The sequence below is a fragment of the Citrus clementina genome, unplaced genomic scaffold (genome assembly GCF_000493195.1).
Source record: "Citrus clementina cultivar Clemenules unplaced genomic scaffold, Citrus_clementina_v1.0 scaffold_4, whole genome shotgun sequence".
Lineage (NCBI taxonomy): Eukaryota > Viridiplantae > Streptophyta > Magnoliopsida > Sapindales > Rutaceae > Citrus > Citrus x clementina.
In genome coordinates this window covers 21,588,548-21,613,788 of record NW_006262274.1, presented here as the reverse complement: position 1 = coordinate 21,613,788, position 25,241 = coordinate 21,588,548, and the positions used below count along the sequence as shown (strand labels likewise).

Here is a 25,241-nt window from a genome sequence, read left to right as displayed (position 1 = left end):
TTCATATTTACTGAAAATAGAAATCCCATTTACAATTCCACTTCATGTATTAACAACAAATGCTGAGACTACAGAAGAACAATTCAACAATATGCATATAGATCCTAAAATGAGAAGTCCCCATGAGACGATGTTGCAGAAGCCAAATTGAAAAACCCGTTAGTTCTAGATCACTTTCTTTCCGGCACTGTAGCCCAGATTTCTATACCACCCAATCCAATTACTGAGAACCCACAACAGGCTGAGCAAGATTGCACTTGTAATCACAACCATCCAAGAAAGCCACGCCCAAATAGGAATCAAATTATCAGCAGCCCCAGAGATATAAAAGAGCCACAGCTTGTACACAAAGAGAGGTCCCAGAATTCCTCTGACAACAGAATAGAAGGTATAAAAAGGAGCAGACAAGAGGTCATGCAATCTGGCAGAAGCCGGTACATCAGCTTTCCAGAAACTGGAAAGAGACCACACATTCTGGCAAGGACTCGTAATTTCAGCAAGAATCAGAAGTATAAGAAGTTCAAATGCTCCGTAATGAACCACATAACGACAAGTCACAAACACGTAAAGCGTTGCTACATGGTGGAGTATGAAGAGGATATCACGAGGGGTGAATATTATGTAGTGAAGCAAGTCCATTAAGAAGTAAGCCATGCTGAATTCAAGAACAATGTCTTGGAGAGTAGTGTTTGGGGAGGCGAAAGTAGTTTGGGTGCTTGTAATTGCTGCATGGCTAGAGAGGAGAACTGCAGGTGTTCCATGAGCTAAGGAGATGAAGCAACTCGAAGCTTCAGCTCGATGTTTCGGCCAACCTCGGAAAACTACAAAGTAGGCAAAAACGTAAAGTGCATAAAACATGAGAAAGAACGTCGAGAAGTTTAAACTACTACTACGGAAGGGGTCCATGAAAACCCAGTTGCAATAAGAACAACTGCGGATCGACAGTTTACAGAAATTCGCGAATCTATTGCTATTAGGGAAGAGAATTCCCACTTGTAACTTATCAGTCTTCAGAAAGAACTGATTTGAATTTTGATAACAGGAGCCGTGAAGCCTAGTGCTCAATGCAGTTTGGCTGTCACGGGGTGTTGTTATTGGAGTTGGTTGGCTTGTGGGTTATGGCTGTCCCTGTCTGTCCACTTGATAAACCTTAGCGGTTTGGCCATTAAATTGAGTTCACGTACAATAAACCTTTTTGGAGTTGGTTGGCTTGTGGGCTGTGGCTGTCCCTGTCTGTACGCTTGATAAACCTTATCGGTTGGACATTAAATTGAGTACACGTACAATAAACCTTAATTTTCGATATTTTTACTACACGAATACGCTATGCTTTATGCTCGAAGGATATTCGAATATTTTTATTGTTCGGGAGGTAACTATCTGCCTCCTCATTGTTTATATTAAAAAGAAAAAGGAGAAAAAAAAACCTTACATACTACAAATAATATTTTTCGTACAATTAAACAGTATCGCTTTGAATTTTCACAACCAATAGTTGGTTTAAGATATTGTTGATGAAATGCTTTTATCCTGAATTATAGATTATCTACTATACTTGCAAATAGCAATGTCATCGCATGTCCGCCGCTTCTACGGAAAATAAAAAACTTGAGTGGATTCTCATGATTCTAAGAATATCACCAAAAGACTTTTCAAATAAAATTTTATTATTTATTTAAAGAGTTACATCAATATTTAAGACTTCAAAAGACACTCTAATTAAAATTCTTCAAATAAGAAATAATCATTTCTCTTTAAATTTAAAGAGTTACTTTCTCTCTTTTTAATTTATATTTTATTACTTTTTATTGAAAAAAAAGAGAAATGTGCTTTAATTACTATTGATTTTTCTTTTAAAAAAATAATCATGTAATTAAAATAATATTAACTCATTTCTATTTAAAGAGTCTTTTGGAGAATAATATTTTTTTTCACTCATCTATTTACCACATAGATAAACAAATAAATATTTAAAGAGTAAAATTTATAGAGTCTTTTGGAGATGCTCTAAAATTAGCGTTACCAAAAAAATATTACTATGCGCTTGATGAGATTTAAGTAAACAACTAGCCCTTCACTTATTTGAACAGCAGGCGGTGTCCAACACCCAAAAAAAAAAATTATAACCTCCATGATAAATAAATGAAGGAACGTTATCCAATATGCTCAGCTACGACTACCTAAACCAACTTAAGTTTTTGAAAGCAATTTGAAGACAACATATAGCAGAGTATGTATCACCCAAAAACTACATTCCGTAATGCCAATTTGAAGTACAACAAATGTTACGCGCCTCATGTTTGGTTTTTGCAACATGCTTAGCTTAAATTCTACCAAAACTTACCTGAATTTTTATTTCACAACACTTTGGCAACATTTCCTCATAGGATCATAAAGCAAACAAAGTCTCAACCCAGTCGATCTTACATATGAGAAGCTGCAGGTCAGAACTGAAACTAAACCAGGCAGAATGGGTCACTGACCTACATAACCATTCCTCCATCAATAGTAAGCACCTGCAAGATAATAACATCAAACTGAGAAATCAAACACATAAAACGGGATAAGGAAGACAGGTAAGGAAAATAAGAACAAAGGAGGATATAGCCACGACATGGCTATGGCAAAGGATGGAAAAGCAAGATATTGCATTGTCAAGTCAAAGACAAAACCAAGCACGGAATAATAAGTTATTCCATGCCAGCCACTGCATGTCCAGAGCCACAGCCAAGACAAGGCGAGAATTGATTAATGGTAGGCTACATGTGTAGCCAATAAAATAAGTCATCCTTTGGGGCTGATCGCCTTCAAAAAATAGCTGAGATCCAACACCAAATAGAATTTACAGTAACAAAATAATGAAATAGATTCAAAACCTGTCCAGTAATGTAACCGGCAGCGGGATTGAGGGCCAAGAATTCCACCAGTCCAGCAACTTCTTCAGGTTGGCCATACCTACCTGAAAACATAATAAATATTGTTACTATCTTCAAGCACTCGATTTCATTTGCTAAACATATTTTCTGATATGTGAACTGTTTTGTAAGTGTGTTGTTAAACTTAAAAAACTCTTGATTGAACCAGTGAAAACAAGAAGGTGATAGAAGGGTTCACCACAAATTCTTTTCAAGCGCCATCAAAGATTTGATTGAAGCAGTGAAAACAAGGGAGTGATAAATTTGATGCCTTTAGTATCTCTACGTATAATAAATGAGGACACAAAAATATTCACATGAAAATTGCAAGTTTAAATCCGCTGCTCATGATGAATGCTAAGGACTATTTAGTAATCTTTTCCACAGAAAACTTCAAATCCAGCAAAGATTCAGGCTCGAGAAGATTGCGCTTGCTAAAAAATTTGAAGATACAGAACTGGAAAATCAGAAGAAACATATAGCTTGTAAAATCATCTTTCACCTAAGGGGATTTTCTCCAAGATCTTCTTTTCTAGGTCTTCGCCAAGCTTGGCGGTCATATCAGATGCGATGAATCCTGGTGCAATAGCATTGACCTGAATGAACGTACATAGATAAATGAGGATTTCATATGCAGCATCAGCTGCATGAATTTTTTAAATATGTGATCACTAGAACCAAAATAAATAAATAAATAAGGAATCTGGATACTCACATTAATGTTTCTGCTTGCATATTCCTTTGCAACAGTTTTTGTCAGGCCAATAACACCTGCTTTTGCAGCACTGTAATTGGCTTGGCCAATATTTCCAACCAGTCCAACAACTGATGCTATATTGATTATTCTTCCCTGCAAAATCAAAAGTTGACTGAGAAGGAATATTTCAATGTTGAACAAACATACATAAAGCAAAACCACTCCTGTATTAATACTCTTCCCCCCCCCCCCCCCCCTCTCCCCCCTTTTTTGTGATTCTTAATACAAGAAAACATTTAGTTCAGATGCAAGAAAACCAGTTGCCATTTAAAAGTGAGAAAGTAAAAGCCTTCAATTGTATAACAATGGTTCTAGTCCTAAGTTTGTTAAATTTGTTTAGAAAACAACACCATGTCATATTGATAAATCACAGTGGAAAGCCCCATAGTTCAATCTGACTGTATTTCTGCACAAAAGAAGCAAAGGAGCTCCGAAAAAGGAAAAATGCAAAAAGAATGCAGAAATCAAAAACATGGAAATCCGGAAGAGAAACAAGCTTAACAACCCCATGTGAGAAAATAACACCATGTCGTATTGAAACAATCCTGTAGACTGTAGCTCAATTGGTTGATCTAACTGATCTATTGAATAACCCCACGATGGACGCATTATTATACCTTTTTCTTCTTCATCATGATTTTGGCTGCTGCCTGCAAAGATAAATGGCCTCAGTTCCAATATACGTTAGCATCCATTAGCATAACTAGTAAGATCATAGGAATGTGCACCTGTGTACACAGGAATACACCTGTAAGATTCAGATCAATAACGTCCTGCCATTGTGACTTCTTCATTCTCATGAGCAATGTATCTCTAGTGATTCCTGAAAACATGGTAGATATTTAGGGCACTGGATTGAAAAATCTGAAACTCATGAGACATGAAGTGAGACTGCTGTATAACCTGCATTGTTAATCAATATATCAACGGTTCCCCAAGCATCGACAGCCTGCAGATTTCACAATCATCTCTCATGAGCATTCCATAAGTAATTGATGGCAATCAGAAAAACTTAATAAGCCAAGAGAACATTTGCTCACAGTTTTGATCATTGATTCCACATCAGCTTCTTTGGAAACATCTCCACCAAAAGTAAGAGCCTGACCGCCAGACCCCTCAATCTACAAAAATATTGTAAAAGCAACTCCATCAGTCATTTTAAATCAAGCAGGATGACCACCAAACGTCACTAACGTCTGAAGAACATGAGAGATGACAATAGCAGGTGCAGGAAATGCAACAATCTTTTGGGTATAAAGCATAAAACAGTGTGAATGAAATCTTATGGATAGAGAAAACAAATGTGATAAGAAGAATTGCCTGTTTTAACTTAAAAAAACGGGGCACATTTGTCTTTCCTTACTTTTCAGGTTACACTTGACTAGTTCATAATACATGACATGCAGCCAAGAAGATGTAAAAAGCAACAGTAGAAAGTAACAACCAAAAGGATCCTGCTTTTCAAAGAGCCAAATGTATCAACTCTTTAAAATACATAGCATCATATATTTGGATGACTTTATAGTATTCTTCTACTTATATAGGCAAAAGGATACTGCAGCTTCTTTAAAATTCTAAATAATGCATTAGCAAATGAAACATGCGGAAGTATAGCCTTGAATAGTGAGAAAGTATTACTAAACAAATTGCTGAATCTAGGATTCAGGAAATAATATCTTAGAACATGTGGAAGATCTCTTACGGTAGATTCGAAAACAGAGATGCGTAATTTTTTAAGCATACTCATCTATTTTTCTTTCAAAGACAATTTTCATGAGTACTTACCTATATTTCTTTCAATACAATTTCATTTACCTCTTTGCAAACTTCTTCGGCTTCCTTTGATGACCTAGCATAATTTACCAGGACCTGTAATGATGCAAAAGTAACCACATTCACTAATACAGTATCAAAAGGTAACAATACTAAAACAATCATTTAACATGATCTTCGACAGAAGGCTTCAAGATACTGAATACTTGGCTTCAGCCATCGAAGGTTAGCTGGCTACAATATCACAGAGCTATTTATTTTCATTCTTGGGTCAGACCCCTGCCAACTACAGAGCGCCTGCATGTGTATACATGAGATGAGCCTTCTCTAGTTAATAACTCACTAACCTTGCAACCTGCTTTTCCCAAGGACATCGCTACTGCTCTGCCAATACCCCTAGAGGCACCAGTCACCACAGCCACAGGAGCTTCCACCTTTTGTGCTGCTTCATTGGTTGCTTGTTCTATGGTGGCAACCTGAGCTCTGATTCCTGCGTGAACCATTACAATCAATGAGATCTAGATTTAAAGATAATTGATTTTATCTATACCAAACAAAATTGCCAAAAGTGGAAGGATTTGGGACATGATGTGATGTGTATCTGTACAGAAAGCCTATATTGCAAACAGATATAGAAGCAATAGCATGCTCTGGATTAATTTCCCTAAATATTTGCTGAAGTGTTAGACGGGTCAAATCAGTAAACCCATTTTCTTTAAGAATGAAGTCAACTAACTAACTTTTTTTCCCCCCATCTCATATAGCGGCAGAAGTAGTGAACTTGCAAACAGCAGGTCGATCAGATGAAACTTTTTGCAACTATAGTGGCTAAGTAGCCAATCCAATTTTTCTGTTTTCCAGACTGCTCCCTTTAAGTTAAGGGAAATCCGACTGAGGGCAAAAGGACGGGATGATAGAACTTGATCAATTACCGGCCCCATTCCGTACAATGTATAATTTTACTCTTCAACAAGATGAAATGGATTCAAAGCAGTTAGATACTGTAGGTTAGTTGCATGTCACTGTCAAATGCACTTTCAAATAGACAAGTTTGCTTGGCTTTTATTTCATATTGTCTGGGTAATAAAAGAAAAGAATGAAACAAAAAAATTGGAATTCTTCTTGAAGGAGCACTTGAAAGAAGGTCATATAGAGAAAACCTCTGACCATGAAATTACTCCCAATGCCTTCCAGAAAAGTACTTGGTAGGTGCTTTTAAGAAACGGGCTTTAATATTTTCGGTGTCAATAACATCCAAAAATCTCAAAGATATCACCGCATATATGCCTAAAACGAATGCAAATTTTGCTCCAAATAACACAACAAAACAATGAATTGAAAACGTGAACAAGAAGAAACGGTACCAGAAGAAGCGAAGGAGCTGTTCCATCTACGCTTGAGCTCAACGGAAGGGCGAGGCAGAGCCTTAACCTGAACAGGAGACCATTGACGAAACTGCGGGATTTTTCGATCGCCGAATTTCGCGGAAGCAGCCGCCGATTTGAACGCGACAATGTTGGATCCGGCGACGGCAGCCATGAGAGGTTTTCCGCGAAACGAAATAATCCAAGACAAGAGGGTAGCCAGAAATGAAGTTTTGTGGTAATGGTTTCGAGAGACGCTTCCTTGCTCGCTCCCTTTTATACAACAAGCCAACCAAAAAAAAAAAAAAAATTGTTTTTGCTTTGGAAAATCCGGAGACTGTTTTGGAGTGGCGATGTGAACGAAGTTCGTGTGGCTTTTATGTGATGCGAATGAGTTGCTGGGGAGCCACTGTGCTCTTCTGTATACTTACTTTTGTCTTGGTGGACAGTATCAGGCCTGTTTTTTTATTTATTTACCATGCACCCAATGGACCTTGTAGATCTCAGCCGTCAGCTACTTATTGTCTAAGTGGCAAGATTGCAATTAGACGATATTATTATGACTTATTCTGCCGTTTCGGTAATTAGTAATCAAAATTAGTTGATCTGCTCATCTAATGCTCTTCTCCCGGGCATGATTTGAGAGCGCCCGGGGATTCTAATATTTTGATCTCAATTTATATTTTTATTATATGAGTTATTTATTAATAAATTATTAATTTTAAAATTATTATTATATTATCCAATAGGTAAGTACCGTCACGTTACAAGTTAAAATTTCAATGTCAATATTCCTAGTATTTATTCACCCACCACAAAATAACTCTCCTAACTTCGAACAAATATTTTAATTTTTTTTCAATTTAAAAATAAAGAATTATTCATTTAACGATATAAAAAATTTGAGTGAAGCCATTGGCACCTCTTTATCAAACTAATAAAATCCTTTTTCTTTGGTAATTACATTTGAGGACACATGTAAATTTAGTTTTTTTTTTTTTTTTGTCTCTAAAATCACACACCCGTATAAATTTAATTATTGTTGTTTAAGGTTTTTGGGTATTGATCATTAATCCCATTCCAAAGATCAGTTAATTGTTGAGTTTAAGGCATCTGAAAAACCAAAACAAAGAGTTATACGGACGACAATCTTTTGTTTTAAAAAACCATGATTGTCCAATAGCTTAGCATAAATCAATGAATGGGAACTAAAAGAATTTTTCTAATAGCAAAATTGCAAGAGAAGAAAAACTCAAGAGATGGACCGAAAATTACATGAATGACTGGGCCAAAAGCGTGGCAATATTGCCGATGTTTATTGTAGGGTGTTGGAGAGAGAGAATCAAATTTAGAAGAAGGGCAGTTTTGGAATTAATGTGACCGGTAATAATAACGATAAATTTTCTAACATTTTTTAATGGGGTGCACTTATAATAGGGTTTTAAAAGAATATGAGAGTGGTTACAATAGCTCCACTCTGAAAAATTATATCAATAAAGATATCAAAACTAATAAAACTATAATAGCTATGTGAAAAAGAAATCCCAGAATTTCGAGGGGCATGACACCCCTTTCCTTTGAGATGTCTACTTACTGAACAAATTTTAAAATTTCGAAATACATATAATCAGTACTAAAATTCTAAACAGACCACTCTTTACAGCAGGATGAAGACCTAAGCAAATCACAAAAGAAATTAACTTCCGTAACACACAAGCAAGATTCACAAGAACCAATAAGTTTATCTAATCCATCATCCCACCCTCTCATCCTTGTGCGCAAACAGTCGCAGGTTTCGGCACTGTACTCCCCATGTTGATCAACAGTAATATTACGTATCCACAAGCTATTAATAACTCCAGCACGGATCTTCGTTCGGCATTCCCTGATCCCATAAGTACTCTTCAACGAACTCAAAAGCTCGAAACCCTGTTTCTTGAACTGACTCCCACAGCACAAAAGCATAATAATGGTGTACACGTAGGTCGCCTCTGGGTGTTTCTTGTCAGCAGCTCGCTTCAATAGCTTGAAACCTGAATTTGTAAGGCCAAGACTGAAGTAGTTGTGCATGCCTTGTCTGTAAAGGGCTTCGGGGTTTCCACTCTTTTTGCAGCGCATCAAAAATAAGTTAGCATGTCTGTCAGTCATAGGCCAGACTACGTAGAACTTGTCCAGGGATGCATGCTCGAAGACGAAGTCGTCGTCAGCAGCTTGAAGAAAGTATTTGCAACTCAATTTAAGGCGAGAAAGATCGACCAATGAAGTAGAGGCGACTTGAGCCATAACCTCTGTTAGCAAAGCGTGTGGAAGAGACTCAATGGACGTTCCCAATTTGTTTCGTTTTTTTCTGGTTCTCTTCGTTATTGAGAGAGAGCTACTCATCCAGGAGCCTTCAACTTTGTTTCTTTTCATTCTGGTTCCCTTCATTATTGAGAGAAAGCTAAACATCCAGCTGCGCGCCATAACATAAGCAGCTTGTTTAGTTTGGGAAGCAGAGAAGAGAAGCGAACTTAAATACAAATAAATATCCGGGATACTTTTGAGCCCGTTCAAGCACAACTGCGCGAGAGCAATTATACATGGCCACTCTTGTACCAAACCAAACCGAATTTCTGTCGATTTCCTCTTCTGTTTTGGATTTCTGTCTATTTCCTCTCTTGTTTTGGATTTGGATTTATTATTAATTAAGAAATTAATTAGAATCCGCCACAAAAATACAGAGCTTTTTAGCAGAATTTTTAAAGAGAATCTATCAACTATTCCAAAGCTCACATGAAATTTCAGTTTTCAATACCCTATGACTAACTAATTTCGACAGAAAGAAAAGAATAATTTAAGAATTTAGAGAAGAGAAGAACTGAGAGGGAGAAAAGATTTAAGAGAGGGGAGTAGCTCAACACATTGTTAATTCTAGTCTAATTGTAACCCTAAATTCTAATTGCAATAAGAAGTCCTAACCCAGAAAGAAATTGAAATAAACCACGGTCCTAAAACACTACCACCCAATGATAAAAAAAAAATTGTAGGGAGGTCAAATTCAATATCAACAATAAGGAAAATGACTTGTCTGTGAAGAGGTTGATAGTGCCTCAATTGGGAAAATTACACCTTTATTACACCAAAACCCATACCTTATCAAACATGTCATCTGTAAATAAATTTTCAATTTTTAATAGCAAATGCTGGTCAAAATATGAGCTTCCGCCTTAAAAAAAAAAAAAAAAAAAAAAAGAGGCAAAATCATTACAAAGTAAACAAAGGCAAAGTTGATCTACGGCTTGAAATGAAAAGCTCCAATTTACTAAATATAATAATAATGAAAAAAAAAACCGACAATTGAAAGTCACCAATATATACAAACTCTAGGAAGAGGCTACCAATTACCAGATAACATTAAAAATGTCGGTTCACATATCAAACATTGATCTTCATAATGTAAGAAGCTATAATTGCAAAGAAGAAAACTCAAACGACACTCTCATTACACCAAAGTGAGCGTGGCTTTTTGGAATTATTCTTGTGACTAAGCACTTTTTTCCACTGGCTTTTTGGAATTATTCTTGCGACGAACCTTAACAAATGCTTTTTGCAAATCCTGAACATGCCAATCAAAAGGAAGAATGTTAGTGAGGGAAACCAAACAACACAGGTATTTGACATCTATATCAAAGGATTTTCAACAGGAAACTAACTGCTGTTGGGGGAGTTTTTTTTTTTGGCCCCCTCACCAACTTGCAGTCTACACAATCTTTGAAAAAGAGAGTGGTAATAATATTTGAATTTCAATTATACATAGTTGACTGAGTCGAAATTGGTTACAAATTAATCCAAAAACTGTTTAAAACTTTCCTTAAGAGTCGTTTGCATTTATTTATGCTCAATATTTCAGCAGCAGATTGTATTCAGCTAGCCCAACATAAAAATCAACCAATTCCTTAGAATAGACACAGAGAATATTTCTCTTATTTCTGACTTCCATTGCTCAGATTTCAGTCAACCAAAATTTCACATTCATGCCATCATCTAGTTTCTGCTCTGAACTAAGACCATAATAGTAATGAATCTAACAAAAAGGATTAGTGCATGCTTTCTACACAATCCAAAATCCATTTAGATTTCTGTGATCTATAACTATATAAGTTGATGTTCAAATGAATTAAAAAAAATTAATAATATTAAGTAATCTTTTAAGATTTTGGCAAGTATATTGACATCATTATAATAATGGCTGATCAAAGGGAGAAGATGTACAGAATATTCACAATTACATATTGATAGCTCAGTTCAAAGGGATTTGATGTTAACATATCTATTATACTATGGTAATCGAGCCGGCTTCCCAAGATCAGACAATGTGTCAACAACAAATTAAAGGCCCATGTACATTCCACATCACAGGCCTCTATCCACATTGACAAGCTCTTAAGATGCTAAATGATACTTTGAAGTAATTAGTCTCAGTTTATCTTTCAAACCACATTGACAAACTCATAAGATGCTAGCTAATACTTTCTGTAATTTTTCTAGGTTCAGCTTTTATGCTGACAAGAACAATGATAGTTCAAAATATAAGGGATTCAACTTCCACATGATCGAGTAAACAGCTCAAAAGGCGAGAGATCAAAATAGAGTGTCTTTTTGAAGTAAATATTGACTTACCTGAACTGTTGCTGATTTAGATGGCTCTGAGGTCCAAAGGTCTTCCAAATTGTAGTAGGCTCTAGCATTCTCATCAAGTGCGTGAACAATCACTTTGCCTAATGAAAAGGGATATCAACAACAGCAACAATACATATGCATCATTATTACCACCACTTAGCTACTTAATGTCAAGAATTAGCACTTATGACAAAACATTCCAAATTTCTAGTGAAACATTACAATCATTAAGTTACATTAGTCAATTTGATATTTCTATACAAAATTTAAATATATCATTAAGTAGTACGATTGAATTGATTTAATTGATTTCACATAATAGCAAGCACATCACTTCAAAGCATCTACATAAATGGTTATAAAGAGTTGATAATCTGACACAAACCAGAGTCGATGATAACCCATTTTCCTGTATCCTGCCCTTGAACACTGGGTAGCATCATCTGCTTAGCTCCTACCTCTCTCTGCCTCTGCTTAGCCTATTCATGCCAACAAAATATATCAATAACAATAACCAATACCTACTGCCCTAGTCGCACAATTAATCGCCAACAAAATATTAAAATATAAAAAAAAGTTAGAATTTTCATCTACATTTTAAAGAGCAATACTCAAACAGAATATTAGGGTTTTAAATTTTATTTTCTAAAAGAAAAAACGAGGGAATAAATGAAACTGCCTTGTAAATAATGGCTTGAGCGATATTCTTGACGTGCCACGTGGACCTACCGGTGGCAATCACCATATAATCTGTCCAATCACATTTCTCTCCGACCGGTATCACCTTAACGTCGTCTGCTCTGACGTCAGTCAATATCTTCTCCACATCTTGTAAATTCAGCAACCCGTCGTCAGTTCCCGAAACGGTGGACAAAGACGATAATCTCAGACACAGCTCTTGCTGCTTCCATGATGATAGTGATTTCAAAAGATTGAGAGATCGGTTTCTTAGGGCCGCCAACATCTGATTCAGAACCCACACAGACACATCTGCCCTGCGCCGGTTTTTGTATTTTAATTTTAAATCCTAAACCCCTGCGGACCCAACGACGTCGTTCTTCAATTAAAAATCTTGTTTTCGAGAAGCGCCCAACAAACGACGCAGTTTTTCTCTTTTGACTTTTAAAAACATAGTCAGCGATGATATTTACTGTTTACCTTGGGCTTTTAGGGAAACAAAGTAAAAAGTTAATGTGGTTTGTCCACCGTCGGATCTATTATTAAAAGTACGATTTGACTTTAGAGCGAACTGTCGGATTGACGACACTTGTCATTGAAGGACGCTTTCCAGCCAAAGTCTCACTTTCTTTAGTAACTCCCGTCATTTCATCATCATTGCCTTGTAGGCTTGTGGTAACTTGTACCCACCGAAGCCCACGGGCCTCACGTGTGATCCGAAAAAGAGAGTTGAAAAATGAGTTAAAACTGCGGTCATTGAATCATTGTCAAGGACTTCTCATGAATCAAAAGCACTATCTGTGAATTATTTTAATTTTATTTTCTTCTTAAATCCGACCATGATTACGAATGCAATTATTATTAAAAAGTAAATTAATGTACAGTATTAGATAGGGAATGAGTCGTATTCGCATGACGAGCCCACCCCTCTTATAAATTATTACCGTCCGGTGAATCTCTTAAGTTGAACATTACATAAAATTTTATAATCTTAATTTGATAAACCATCTAATGGTCTATCAGCAAATTGTTAATTTTGATATTAAATTATAAAAAAAAAAAAAAGTATCTTATCAATGTTGATGTCACAAAAAAGGGTTAATTGGCAGATCTCGCGTCAACTTCTTGCCAAGATTTATCTTTATCCAAGCGACGTGACAATAGAAAGCTTACTAAAATAATTTAATAGAACAAAGTGCAGCCACCTAAAGCAAGGTGGTGCTAAGTGATAAAAGGTGATATGGACGTATTAATTAAACATATGCTTACTGCTTTGTCTTTCTATTTTCTTTTTTTTTTCTTAATTAAAATTTGGTCGATGATCAAATCTTTGGATACTATTGGAGCTGTTATCATTACTGTCAAGCATTTTTTTAAGTTTTCTCCACCCACCAATTAAAACGACATCATTCTAATCTTTCCCTTATTTGAAAATTGGAACACTGCTAATGATCACGTAATACGTTAACATGACCACTTTACTGCTAATGTTACATTTTCCTTTCTTTTCTTTATTTTTTTTCATAATTTGAGACCAAAACATTCGACCGTTATCGTTAAATTATATATTCATCTAAAAACCATAGCTGATATTTACAAGTCACGCTAAGTATAATATTAATTAATTAAAACAATGATAAATGTAATTAATCAACACAAATTTCACTATTTTATAATATGAAATATAATATTGGTAAATTAGACTAACAGATTCTAATGTTTTATATATTAATTTTTATTTTCCATCTCACAAGCTACAAGCCTCACAAAATTCCCCTGTTAAAGTACAGTGTGTATTGATGATACTCGTCAAATTAAATCATCATCATCATAAAAGACTGTTTAAGAGTTTTCGAGGGTACATTGGAAATGAGTAAAAATGAGACCGATATTATTAATAGGTTAGAATTAAAATCATCAATATTCAATACGGCAAATCAGACAATACTTTAACGACTCGGAGGCCTTTTAAAGATATGGTTGAGCATTTATTAACCTAAGCTTTCATTTTATCTATTTTGCTTCTTAAATAAAGCATTTATTTATTTATTTAAAATCAAAAAATGGAAGAAATTACCGCATTTTATATAAACTAAAATATAAATTAAGGGGGGGAAAAAAGCTGAAAAGCAAAAAAGAAAAGAAAATCACAGGAAGAAAAACGAAAGCTTTGGTAACGGAGGAAAGGAAAGAAGCAAATCTGAAGAAAAACAAAAGCGGCAACAGCAAAAACGAAAACGGGAAAAAAGAAAAAATTGAAAATGGTTTCAGTTCATTGAAACAGATCGATCTCGACAGAGAGTCAAGTAGTAATCGATCTGTGCCTGCATGACAACGCATTCAATGCGATAGATCCAAGTGGTTCGGTACGACATTCGTGGCAACTGTAATTGAGCATTTAAAGTTTAATTTTTTTTATCTCTCCAAAAATTTGAGATCTTAACTTTACTCCCGCCGCTCAACGAGCTTTCACATTATCTGTTTTGACTTCAATTTATGGTAAGTCGACCGGACTGACTCCAGCCTATTTCAAGCTGAGTGGGTAGTGTATTTTAGGTGTGTATGTATTTCACTTGTTTGTTTTGAAGTTTAGCTGGAGGCGAATTATAGAAGTTGAAATTTCAGTTAATTTAGGGTTTGGCTTTTAGTGACTGCCGGTTATCGGGATCTTCTGTCTGAGGATAATTTAGGGTTTCGAGATTCAGGGAATTAGCTTCGGGATTGACTAATGAGTGATTTGCGTTTGAATTTGGTGGCTAAACTTGGAATTTAACTAGTTTTGTTGAAGCTTGTGTGTTGCAGCAATTTGTGGAAATAAGCTGTTTCATTTGTAAATTATATCTGGATGTGAATTTGTGATTGTGAATGATGAGCTGTTGGGTTTGGTGCGGTGCTTGTTTGATTATGGATTGTGAGGGGAGGAGGAGGAGGTTGGAGAGGTGATTTTTGGAGCGGGTGGGTTTGGTTTGGCTTGGTTTACAGCGATGCCTCCTTCTCCGGCATTGAAGTGCTCTCCTGGGAGAGAGCTGAGAGGGGAGAATCACAAGCGAGGACGAAGTTTTGAGAGCGGAATACTGTTCAGAGAGAAAGATGATGACCTTGCTTTGTTCAATGAAATGCAGACCAAAGAAAAGGAGACCTTTTTGCTTCAGTCTTCTGATGACTTTGAAGACACTTTCTGTAATTTTCTAAACCGAGTTGACGTCTATATTTGGATTTATGTCGCTACAAGTGGAACAATTTCTATTTTTGTCTGATTCCGCGGTCTAACGATGCTGAATTCTTCTGTTTTGTTGTGGATTGTTTTTTGCAGCTACAAAACTGAGACACTTTTCGGATATCAAGCTTGGAATCTCGATTCCTGTTCGAGGAGAGGGGAGTGAACTGCTAAATGCAGATGGGGAGAAGAATGACTATGATTGGTGGGTCATTTTTATTTTCTTCTCCTACTTTTATTTTGAGTAATTTTATCCTCGTATTTATTCTCCGGTTCTCTGACACTCAACGAACTTATTAAGTTTGCAAGTGACTGACCAAGAGATAAAGATTGTGCCTAAGTGAGTGTTGTGTATGCTACATGTGTAATTCAATAATGCATTTTCCGGCTATATATTTTTCAAGAAGAAAAACATATGCCTGTCTGAAACTTTCAATTCCCAAATGCTTTAAAGTGAATTCTTATTATTTTACGGCTAGCACCTAGAAATTATCTCCCCTTTTCTGTTATTAAGCTAATTATTATTATTCTTGGCATTGGTCGGATCCCTAACATCACTGATTTTGAAGGTTGTTGACTCCTCCCGACACCCCTCTTTTTCGTTCATTGGATGATGAGCCGGCACCAGTTAATGTTGCACGGAAGGGCAGGCCTCGGAGCCAACCAATTTCTATATCGAGATCATCAACAGTATGTCATCAGACTCTATGTCCTTCTCATAATTCCATAAAAAGTTGCTTAAAGTACTCAGTACATACATCTCTGTTCCATGTCTTTTACATCAGATATGCATTTTTATGTAGATGGAGAAAAGTTACAGAAGCAGTAGGGGTAGTCCAAGTCCAAATCGCTTAAGCCCATCACCTCGATCTGGGAATAGTTCATTCCAGTCAACGAGAGGAAGGCCGTCTTCAGCGCCTCAATCCAGTCCCACTCCTGCTCTGCGGTCTGCTACTCCCACACGGAGGCCATCTCCTCCCCCAAGTAAATCCTCTACATCTGCACCAAGGTCTTCTACTCCAACTCCCCGGAGGATGAGTACAGGTTCAAGGGGTACTGCAGTCTCGCCAAGTGTGAGGGGAACTTCTCCCATAAGGACAAGTCGAGGTAATTCTGCCTCTCCAAAAATTAGGGGATGGCAGTCAAATATCCCTGGCTTCACTTTGGAAGCACCACCCAATCTTCGGACATCCTTGTCTGATCGACCGGCCTCTTACGTGAGGGGTTCCTCACCAGCATCGAGAAATGGTAAGGATTCAACTTCAAAATTCAGCAGGCAATCAATGTCTCCTACTGCTTCTAGAAGTATCAGTTCTTCACATAGTCATGATCGAGATCGATTTAGCTCTCATAGTAAAGGTTCTTTCGCATCTTCTGGTGATGATGACATGGACTCTCTACAGTCTATTCCTATTGGTGGCTCTGACTACTCAGTGTCAAAGAGAGTTGGTGCATATCCAAATAACAGAGCTCCAGCCTTCTCTAAGAAATCACCAAGAATTCTGTCCTCAAGTTCTGCTCCAAAGAGATCATCCTTTGATTCTGCCCTTCGCCAAATGGTATTTTTGTTGCTTGGGTCATTTGGTCAATGTGCTTGACTGCTGACAATGTAACTTTGGTCCTTTGTTTAATTGTTAAATTCTAGATCTAACTGGTTTATGTGCTTGCTTTGGGCAATGGTTAAATTCATAATTCTACCCATGAGCTGTTAGTTTCTTTAACTTGTCTTCTGAGTCTGATGTGGGTGTGTGAGTGCGTGCTTGCCTTCTGTCTCAAGTAAATACTGAATAAAATTGGCTCTGCGTTATTGATGGCAAAAACAAATAGAGAAAGGTAACATAAGTGGCCGGTTTCCTTGCAAGGTTTCGTGGCCGGTTTCCTTGCAAGGTTTCTAATGTATACTTAGTAACTAAATCACATGTAGATTAACTTATCTACTATGAATAGCTCAATCTAAACAGCAGATGGGAAGCCCTTTGCATGTGTGCGTGTAAAGCTTGACAAGCTCTTTGTGGTATAAATCGTTTCTAAATAATAAGTGCTGAACGCTGACAATAGTAATCATTGGTAGGGAAATGAAACAAGATTTGTGTAACATCGGAAATTTAATGGCTTTAATTAGTTTTAACATTTTATATAATTCACTTAAATACTTGATATGGTACATGGTCCATCTTCATGTATTAAGGGAAACAATTGATTTGGTCTTTGTAGCCAAATCCGTAAAAAATCTCATCATTTACTTTATTCTTGTGTTACTATTACACCCCTCAGAAAATGTTCGTGTATAGGTTTTGAATTTCAAGGATGTTATCATAATTAATGTTCTTGTGCAGGATAATCGAAGAAGTCCTCAGAATATGTTCAGGCCGCTCTTATCTAGTGTCCCGAGCTCCACTTTCTTTGCTGGAAAGAGCAGTTCTAACCATCGCTCTATGATATCCCGGAATTCTTCAGTTACAACCAGCAGTAATGCAAGTTCTGATCAAGGTATAAGTGTTGCACATGACACTGAAGGAAATGAACACCACCAGGATGATGTGACAAGTGGTTGTGGGAAAGTACTGTATTGTGATGTTCAGGAAGAAGTGTTTTCCTTTGATAAGGTGGATTCGCTAGATGAAGAAGATAAGCATGAAAGACATGAGAAGTCACCTAACCATCAGCTTAGTGGCTTGGAGACGGATCCTTCTACGAAATGCAATTCTGATGCCTTTGAAGAGTTCAATCATCATGGCACTGATATCGATGTAGATCCAACTTCCAAAGCTTTGACTCTTAGGGCTGATTCTTCTGAAGTTTGTAGTTCTGGAACTACTAGACTGTGTTCTCGATGTAATCTCCAGTATCGTGTCATTGAAACAGTAGAAAGGGACATTAATCTTTGTCCAGATTGCAGAAAGCAAAATGATCTTGCGACTGTCACTAATCCAAAGAGAGCTGTAATAGCTGCAGAAAATTCCTCAGTGTCGTCCATGAAGATTTCTGAAGATAATAAACCATTTGATGAATTAAACCCCCCAATGATCGTATCTGAATTGCAGTCACAAGTTTCTGATACGGTTGAACCAAGGGTTTCTGAGGTAGAAAAAAATGTTGCAAAAAGCCAAACTCCCAACTCTGAGCAAAGCCAAATATACTCGCGTGAAAATTCTACAGCAGGTTCTCCTTTGGAAGGGGGTGAAGAGAAGTGTAATTATCTGCAAGATATGGGACAACCTGATGTTGGTTATGATCTGGCTGATAGGGACACTGAAGGTCAGCGATTGCAGCTCTCTAATGACCATTTAGATATGAAAGTTTTCACTTCAGAAGGTGCTGGCATTTCCTTATTGCTGAAGAGGTCAACCAGTATCAAAGGGCCTGTTGTTCAAGGCAGGACTTTCACTGCTACTAATATACCTTATGAAGATCTGTCTTATGCAAGAGACAGTTCAAACAGTTTGAGAAGCTCTGTCGGACATGGAAGTGTCTCTGCTTCATCTTCAATTGATTTCAGCTCATCTAGACAATCAGACACTCGTGTACAGCGGCAGTTAAGTGGGAGGAAATTGGACATGGAGAATTACAGATATGATTTGAACACAAAACCTCAAAGCATTGGGTCATCATTACCTGGGAGCTCAGTCTATACTCATCAAGTTTTTGGTCTCGCAAGAAGCACACATGAAAATTCTGAGGCCTCAGTTGGTGATGTGAAACATGGTGTAGAAAGGATGCCAGTTACTTCTCAATCTGAAGTGCTTGCTTCGGAAAATAAAGAAGCAGGCATTAACAGTATAGCTTTTACTGACGTAGCAGTTCTTGAGGAAGGTATTCTTGGACGTAATGAGAGCAGTAGAACAATGGATGCTTCTACCTCAGAGTTTTCAAGCCATATGGCCGGTATGCAGTCAGAGCAAAATTCAGTGGCATCATTTCCAAATTATGAAGACCGTACTTCATGTGAAAATGGAGAAGAGATTCCAAAGATTGCAAGGAGTGCCTCTGATGTGGAAGCATCTGTTATCATTCCTGAGTCTTCTTACGAGGAGGAACATTCCATGCTGGACAATGGTCCTGATGGGATGGATGACGCAAAAGTTCCTTCTCATAGCGCTTTGGCTACAATATCAGAAATAGAAGTGGAGAACAGCTGTCAGAATCCCCTAAGTTCACAGATGGCAGAGGTCTCTCCTAGGTCAACAAGCATCACAAATGAATTTCAGGAGCCTTCTGTTCCTACATCTTCAGATAAGGATATAACAGCTGTTCCAAACCTCAATATCTCAGATCATGCACATGGCATTTTAGGTATGCTTTGTCTTGCTGTTTTTTTCCTTCGGAATCTTACTAGGTTGGATTAATTTCCTCCTGATAACTATGGGATTTAATGTTCACCTGCGATAATTTAGAACTGATTATGATGCAGAACGGGAAATTTTTTTGTTGAATATGTATACTGTTAGAGTTATTGGGATTTGTTTTTGTTATTTTTTGGTCTATAATTTGAATTGGTTTTCATCATTGTAGAGTTCTGGATTGGTGTGGTCCTAGGGAGTTCTATTGCTAGTCTTAGAGGACTGCTTTTCTTTTTTTGTGTATTCCTCTCTCTTTGTTTCTCCGGGATAAAAACAGACACAAACACACTATTCAACTTGTTAGTCCATTGAGAAGAACAATGTGTCATTTCTTTTTTTATTGATAAATTTTCACAAAAGATAATATATTTTATGGTCTCAACATACTTTTATCTGTTAAAGCTTTGTTGTGATATAGGAGCTGTAAGTTTCAGCACTGTCTTGATAAGTTTTCTTTTAATGCTTGGTAGAGGAGTCAACTGTATTGGTAGAGTCTCGTGGAGGAAGTAAGGCAAGAAGCTTGACACTAGAAGAAGCAACAGATGCAATACTTTTCTGCAGCTCCATTGTCCATGATATAGCCTATCAGGCTGCAACCATAGCAATGGAGAGAGAAAGTTCGGTGCCATTGGAAGATTCCCGGCCAACAGTTACAATACTGGGAAAATCCAATTTGGATAGAAGGAACCTACGTGGTAGGGCTGTGGGTAAACAAACTTCGAAAGCCCATAAAGCCAGGCAGAGGCGAGTAGAAACAAATGAAAAGCCTCCCCTTATCGAGACTGAGAACGACGAGAATGCTGATGAATCTTTGATTCAAAATGTGGGGCTTCCTAATAAGGGGGATAATCTGAAGCCTCCAAAGCTGGAATCCAAGTGCAATTGCACAATAATGTGAAGTCTTTCGCTCAGACCATGCTAGCAGTTTCCTCCATTGTTACTCTGTTAGTCCGTCCGGATGGAGGATGCTGAGATGAATGCTTGTATTTTTATTGGTTTTGTGTTTGAAGGGCTGTTTGAATTATCGCCAATTGGTTTTTTGTTGGGTCCAATTTATTTGTAAAAAAAGGGGAAAAAATCAAAAACACCACAGGCTGTTGGTGGCATAATTGTAAAGCTCCTATTTTAGGCTGATGATATTAGTGAGAGGCATTGGCGGGTCGTGTTTGTTCCAGTCGCCCCATTTCATTTTGTTTCAAGCCGTCTGTTACAGGTATAACTGGTAAATGCCCTCCTGATCGATTGTGGGGGCAAGGAAAGCGTAGGTTTGCTTGGGGGTAATAGAACAAAATCCGTAAATTAATCTGAAATTATTACATGGATGTACTTACAAATAATTTCATATGCGGATAAAAATAGGTATTTGAGTAAAAGAAGATTGTAGGTGCTGGTGATGTAAAATGAGGGATCAAATATGAAATTATTTGATAAATTTACGGATTTTGTTCTGTTATCCCCAAGCAAATCCATGCTCTCTTTGCCCCACGAATTCCATCACTATATGGCTATAATTTCATATGAGTCAGCAAAGCAATTATTAATGTTTTAGGTAAACTTAGCTAATATAGGTGAAAATAGAACACGGTCAAAATGATGGCAGCACGCCAGTATCATTGCTTTTTAACATCGGGCAGCAATAGAAAACCAGTAAAGGATAAAGAAGTCATTTGGAGGCGATATGAGAGTTAGTATTCAAGTTTATTTTAAAGTTTTTTGGAGGTGGGGTGCATGAAAAAAAGGATAAATTAGGAATTAAATGAGGTATAATGAGATATAAAAGTTATTTTAAAAATTTTTAATGAAATTAATTGAGAAATGAGGGTAAAGGAGATAAAATGAAGAGTCAAATATCAACGTTGATTATTAAGGATAAAAAATTAATTGTTTGACGAAAATACAGCCCAAGTTTTTTTATTTAAAATGCTCTCACTCCATTGTTGAGCACTTTATTTCATAGTTATTCACTAAAATAAATTAAGAAAAAACATTATATATCACATTCCTTCTAAATACAATTTTAAGTGTGATTTATTAATTTTCTTTTTAGATGTTTTATTGAAATAACTAATTTTTTTTAATAGAAGAAATAATTTTTTTAAGATAAAAAAAAATTTCAACCCTAGAGTGGTGGAGGATGTGAAATAATTAAGGCTCTTTTCGCATAAATTTTTAAATAAAACATATTTAAGTTGAGTTTTATTTATAGAATTTTTATAAGTATAGTTTGTCTTGGAAAAAAAAAGAAAGAAAACATTTAAGTTGTTATGTTGTTAATGAGAATTTTTATTAAAACTTATAAAATTACACTAACAAATAAGTTTTTTAAAGTTAAGTTATGAAATGAACAAAATAAGAATGAAAAAAAGATTGTGAAATAAATTAAGGTTTTTCTAAGAATTCTACAATCTTTAGTCTCTAAAGTCTAAAATTTGAACTTTAAAAATAAAATAATTTATCTAATCTCAAAAAACTCCATTTAAAATGCAATCAAATAATATATTTAAATTTAACTTATAAAATTAAATAACACTTATGATTATCGATAAGAAATAGAACAATACGAAACATGCGCCAAGTAAATAAGTAAAGTTTACTGTTTATACCATGCATTACCGCATGGCCCCATGTACTTGCACAGTTGCACAACCACGGCCCACGTAAAAAATTAAGAAATAAATATAAAAAAAAAAAAAGGTTCATCTCAAAATTTCCCACGCATTTGCTCCAAACCTCTGAAATGGAAACTGATTCAGACTCCGGCGGCTCTCACATCTCGACCACTCGTCCCAGATGCCAAAATCCTCCGTCACCGTCGCCGCCGCAAACGAATACACCTCAGTTCCAGCAAATCTAAAGTTCTCCATGTGGCCACTATGGCGATCGACAAAAAGGAAATGTCGGCCTTTAAAATTCACTTTGAAAGTACTACTACTACTAGTTTTGTTAGTATGGAAATGTGGGCCTTTTGATTGGACTTAAATTTTTTATCTTAATTATGAGGCTTCAACTCGTTATTGATTAGACCCAGTACACATAATCTGGCCCGTTATTGATTTGGCCCATGACCCCAAAGAGAGGTACTGTACTACTGACTACTGTACAGGAGATGATTTTTTGATCTTACGTTCTTGCTATCTTGTTTAATGAGGTGATCTGAAAGAGCTTTTAAAAGAATTTGGATTCGATAGGATTTTGTACCTTTTTCTTTTCTTTTCTTTTTCTTTATTTTTTTTTAAACAAGACTGTAATAAATTCATAATTAATGCTATTGTAACCATTGAGTTTACAACGCCTTTGTTTTAGAAATTTAACAAACTACTGATTTAATAATCCTAAATTAACTCTGCTGGTTTTTAACTTCATTGAAGTCATTTTCTCAATCAGTATGATTAATAGTTAAGATTCAAGACATATGGTTACGTAAATTAAATTTAAATCCCATATTAAGTTAGATTATATGATAACTAGTAATTAATCTATATTAAACCCATTGCCAATTTTTTCTTTCATATAATTAAATTCAAATTATCTTTTCTTATTTATCCTTGAAACTTAATTGCATCTCATATTTGAACCATCCCAGGTCAATTATAAAATACAAGATTTCTTAATATTATAAAATATATCATACTTTTAAGTTAATGCGCACTGTGTTAGTCATTTCAAGATAATACGCGTTGCGTTAGTCAAAAAGTTCATACTTATCTTTAATATTACTATTAAATTAAATCACTCTGATCTAAAACGGAATAAGATGATGATTGTTTTCTAATACTTTAAAAGTATCTATATGCGTATTTACGTATAAATAAAATGCATGACTTGTGATTTTCATTCCCATAATTCCTTATCGAATATTGATCACTTCTTTTACAAAACAAAATTGCCCATACGAAAGAAGTAGTTGCAGCTTATTTATTGCAATTTAATTAATTTATGAATTGAAGGCAAAACTAACAGCAGGTGTAAAATGGAACAGGTGACTTGAGCCCAAAAGGAGGATAATCCAAATCCTCACCATCTTGATTTTTTATTCTTCTAAGCTAAAATTATCTTGGAGTCAAAACAGAAGCCAAATAATTAAACAATCGAAGTCTCAGCTTGGTAAAGGCACTGGAACTTGAAGTGATCAAAACGACAATATTTTATGCTGTTTTGATTTCACTTAAGTTGACGCGTGAATGGCACCTGGTGGTTTGTGACACGATTCAAAAATGTTATTACTTCCAAGTCTAAAAGTGTTTAGTTATAATATAACCCGGTGAATTCCGGGTCAAACAACTGAGAATTTAAAAATCTAATTGTCAATTTGTTAAACAAAAACAATTATTTGCCGGAAAAAAATTACTATGAATCAATTTAAAAAAAAAACTAAGGTTATATGATTCGCTCTCAGTATTCAAACTATAATTTTAATACTTTCTCATTTTTATATTTTGTCTCACTTTTACCAATTAATTTTTATATCATTTAATTCTCAACTAACTATGTGTGTGGATAAATATGGAATCAAGTACCTAATGTGCCACAACTATATTAATGTGTCGACATTATGTCAAAATACCATACATATCCAAAGAAATTTATAAATTAATATGACATAAAAATAACTAGAAAAGAATAAAATAAACTTTAAACTCATTTGAAAAAATAATAAATTTAATAGTTTGAAACTTAAGCTTCACCCTTCACCTTAGCTTAGTAAAATTAGCCACTCGTATTGAAAAAAAAAAACACTCTTTTTATTATTTGACAAACTTCTGGAATATATTACAAGAAAATTTATGCAAAAAAAAAAAAAAACAAGAAAAGAATAGAAAGAAAGAAATCCTAAGTTACACTCTATCCTCTCTCGGTTTAGCTCCTCTCTACTCTTGGCTCTCAGCTTTCTCGCTCCTTGCATCTCCTTGCCTTTTATAGGCAACGAATGCATCCTTCTTTATTTATTTTATTATTATTTTATTTTATTTTATAATATATATTTTTGAAAGGTGTGATGGACAGGTGGCCAAGATGACCACTTAACCATCATGAGCATTGTTACTCTCTTATTCCTTTTTTTTACTTTTTAATTTTTTTAATTTTTATTTTTGTAGTATTTATTTATTTCATCTCCTTAATGATGCATTCCAAATTGCTCCAACAATCCTTCTTTGTTCCCGCTTTCAATTCCAATTTCCTATTTATTCCTAAAAAATATTTACAAGATAAAAATTAACATATTGCGAATTAATTTAACATAAAAAATATTTGAAGAGTATTAAAATAATTTAGAAATACTGAGCGCATTAATCAACATAATAAATGAAAAACTAATAATTTTATCCTTATTAAATGTATATTTTTTAGTGTCAGTCATTTTGGTTGTTGTTGGAGCTGATTTTGGCCGGAAATGCATTTAGTGACTAACAAACCTAGAAACAGGATATATAAAGCTGCTTCTAGTGCATTCTCATAGATTCCATTCGAGAAAGATCAGAGTGAAAGAGAAGGAAAGATTGTTTATTGTGTTCTTTGTAATCACTTTATAATCTCTGG

General features: G+C 35.6%; 5 protein-coding genes across 5 annotated transcripts; 1 reads left to right on the top strand and 4 right to left on the bottom strand.

Moving 5' to 3' along the window:
* Window positions 1-134: 134 nt before the first annotated feature.
* LOC18044759 (TLC domain-containing protein At5g14285) lies at window positions 135-1,275 on the bottom strand. Its single transcript, XM_006438046.2, has one exon. The coding sequence runs from the start codon at window positions 904-906 to the stop codon at window positions 166-168; it is 741 nt and encodes a 246-aa protein (XP_006438109.1). The 5' UTR covers window positions 907-1,275; the 3' UTR covers window positions 135-165.
* Window positions 1,276-2,121: 846 nt separating this feature from the next.
* LOC18045670 (3-oxoacyl-[acyl-carrier-protein] reductase 4) lies at window positions 2,122-7,221 on the bottom strand. The gene is made up of 11 exons (XM_006438045.2): window positions 6,810-7,221; window positions 5,793-5,935; window positions 5,488-5,541; window positions 4,713-4,793; window positions 4,576-4,621; window positions 4,401-4,495; window positions 4,290-4,322; window positions 3,631-3,765; window positions 3,418-3,511; window positions 2,877-2,959; window positions 2,122-2,516 (listed from the first exon to the last, which is right to left on the bottom strand). Exons 1-11 carry the CDS (start codon window positions 6,982-6,984, stop codon window positions 2,484-2,486), a joined length of 972 nt encoding a protein of 323 aa, XP_006438108.1. The 5' UTR covers window positions 6,985-7,221; the 3' UTR covers window positions 2,122-2,483.
* A 1,229-nt stretch (window positions 7,222-8,450) lies between these two features.
* Window positions 8,451-9,092, bottom strand: LOC18045669 (putative F-box protein At1g67623). Its single transcript, XM_006438044.2, has one exon. The coding sequence runs from the start codon at window positions 9,090-9,092 to the stop codon at window positions 8,451-8,453; it is 642 nt and encodes a 213-aa protein (XP_006438107.2).
* A 1,051-nt stretch (window positions 9,093-10,143) lies between these two features.
* On the bottom strand, window positions 10,144-12,479 carry LOC18045668 (protein Iojap-related, mitochondrial). The gene is made up of 4 exons (XM_024185280.1): window positions 12,148-12,479; window positions 11,854-11,947; window positions 11,469-11,566; window positions 10,144-10,404 (listed from the first exon to the last, which is right to left on the bottom strand). The coding sequence occupies exons 1-4, from the start codon at window positions 12,430-12,432 to the stop codon at window positions 10,333-10,335; spliced, it is 549 nt and encodes a 182-aa protein (XP_024041048.1). The 5' UTR covers window positions 12,433-12,479; the 3' UTR covers window positions 10,144-10,332.
* Window positions 12,480-14,285: 1,806 nt separating this feature from the next.
* On the top strand, window positions 14,286-21,097 carry LOC18045667 (mucin-12). The gene is made up of 6 exons (XM_006438042.2): window positions 14,286-15,326; window positions 15,460-15,568; window positions 15,933-16,053; window positions 16,167-16,922; window positions 17,700-19,656; window positions 20,174-21,097. The coding sequence occupies exons 1-6, from the start codon at window positions 15,131-15,133 to the stop codon at window positions 20,599-20,601; spliced, it is 3,567 nt and encodes a 1,188-aa protein (XP_006438105.1). The 5' UTR covers window positions 14,286-15,130; the 3' UTR covers window positions 20,602-21,097.
* Window positions 21,098-25,241: the final 4,144 nt, after the last annotated feature.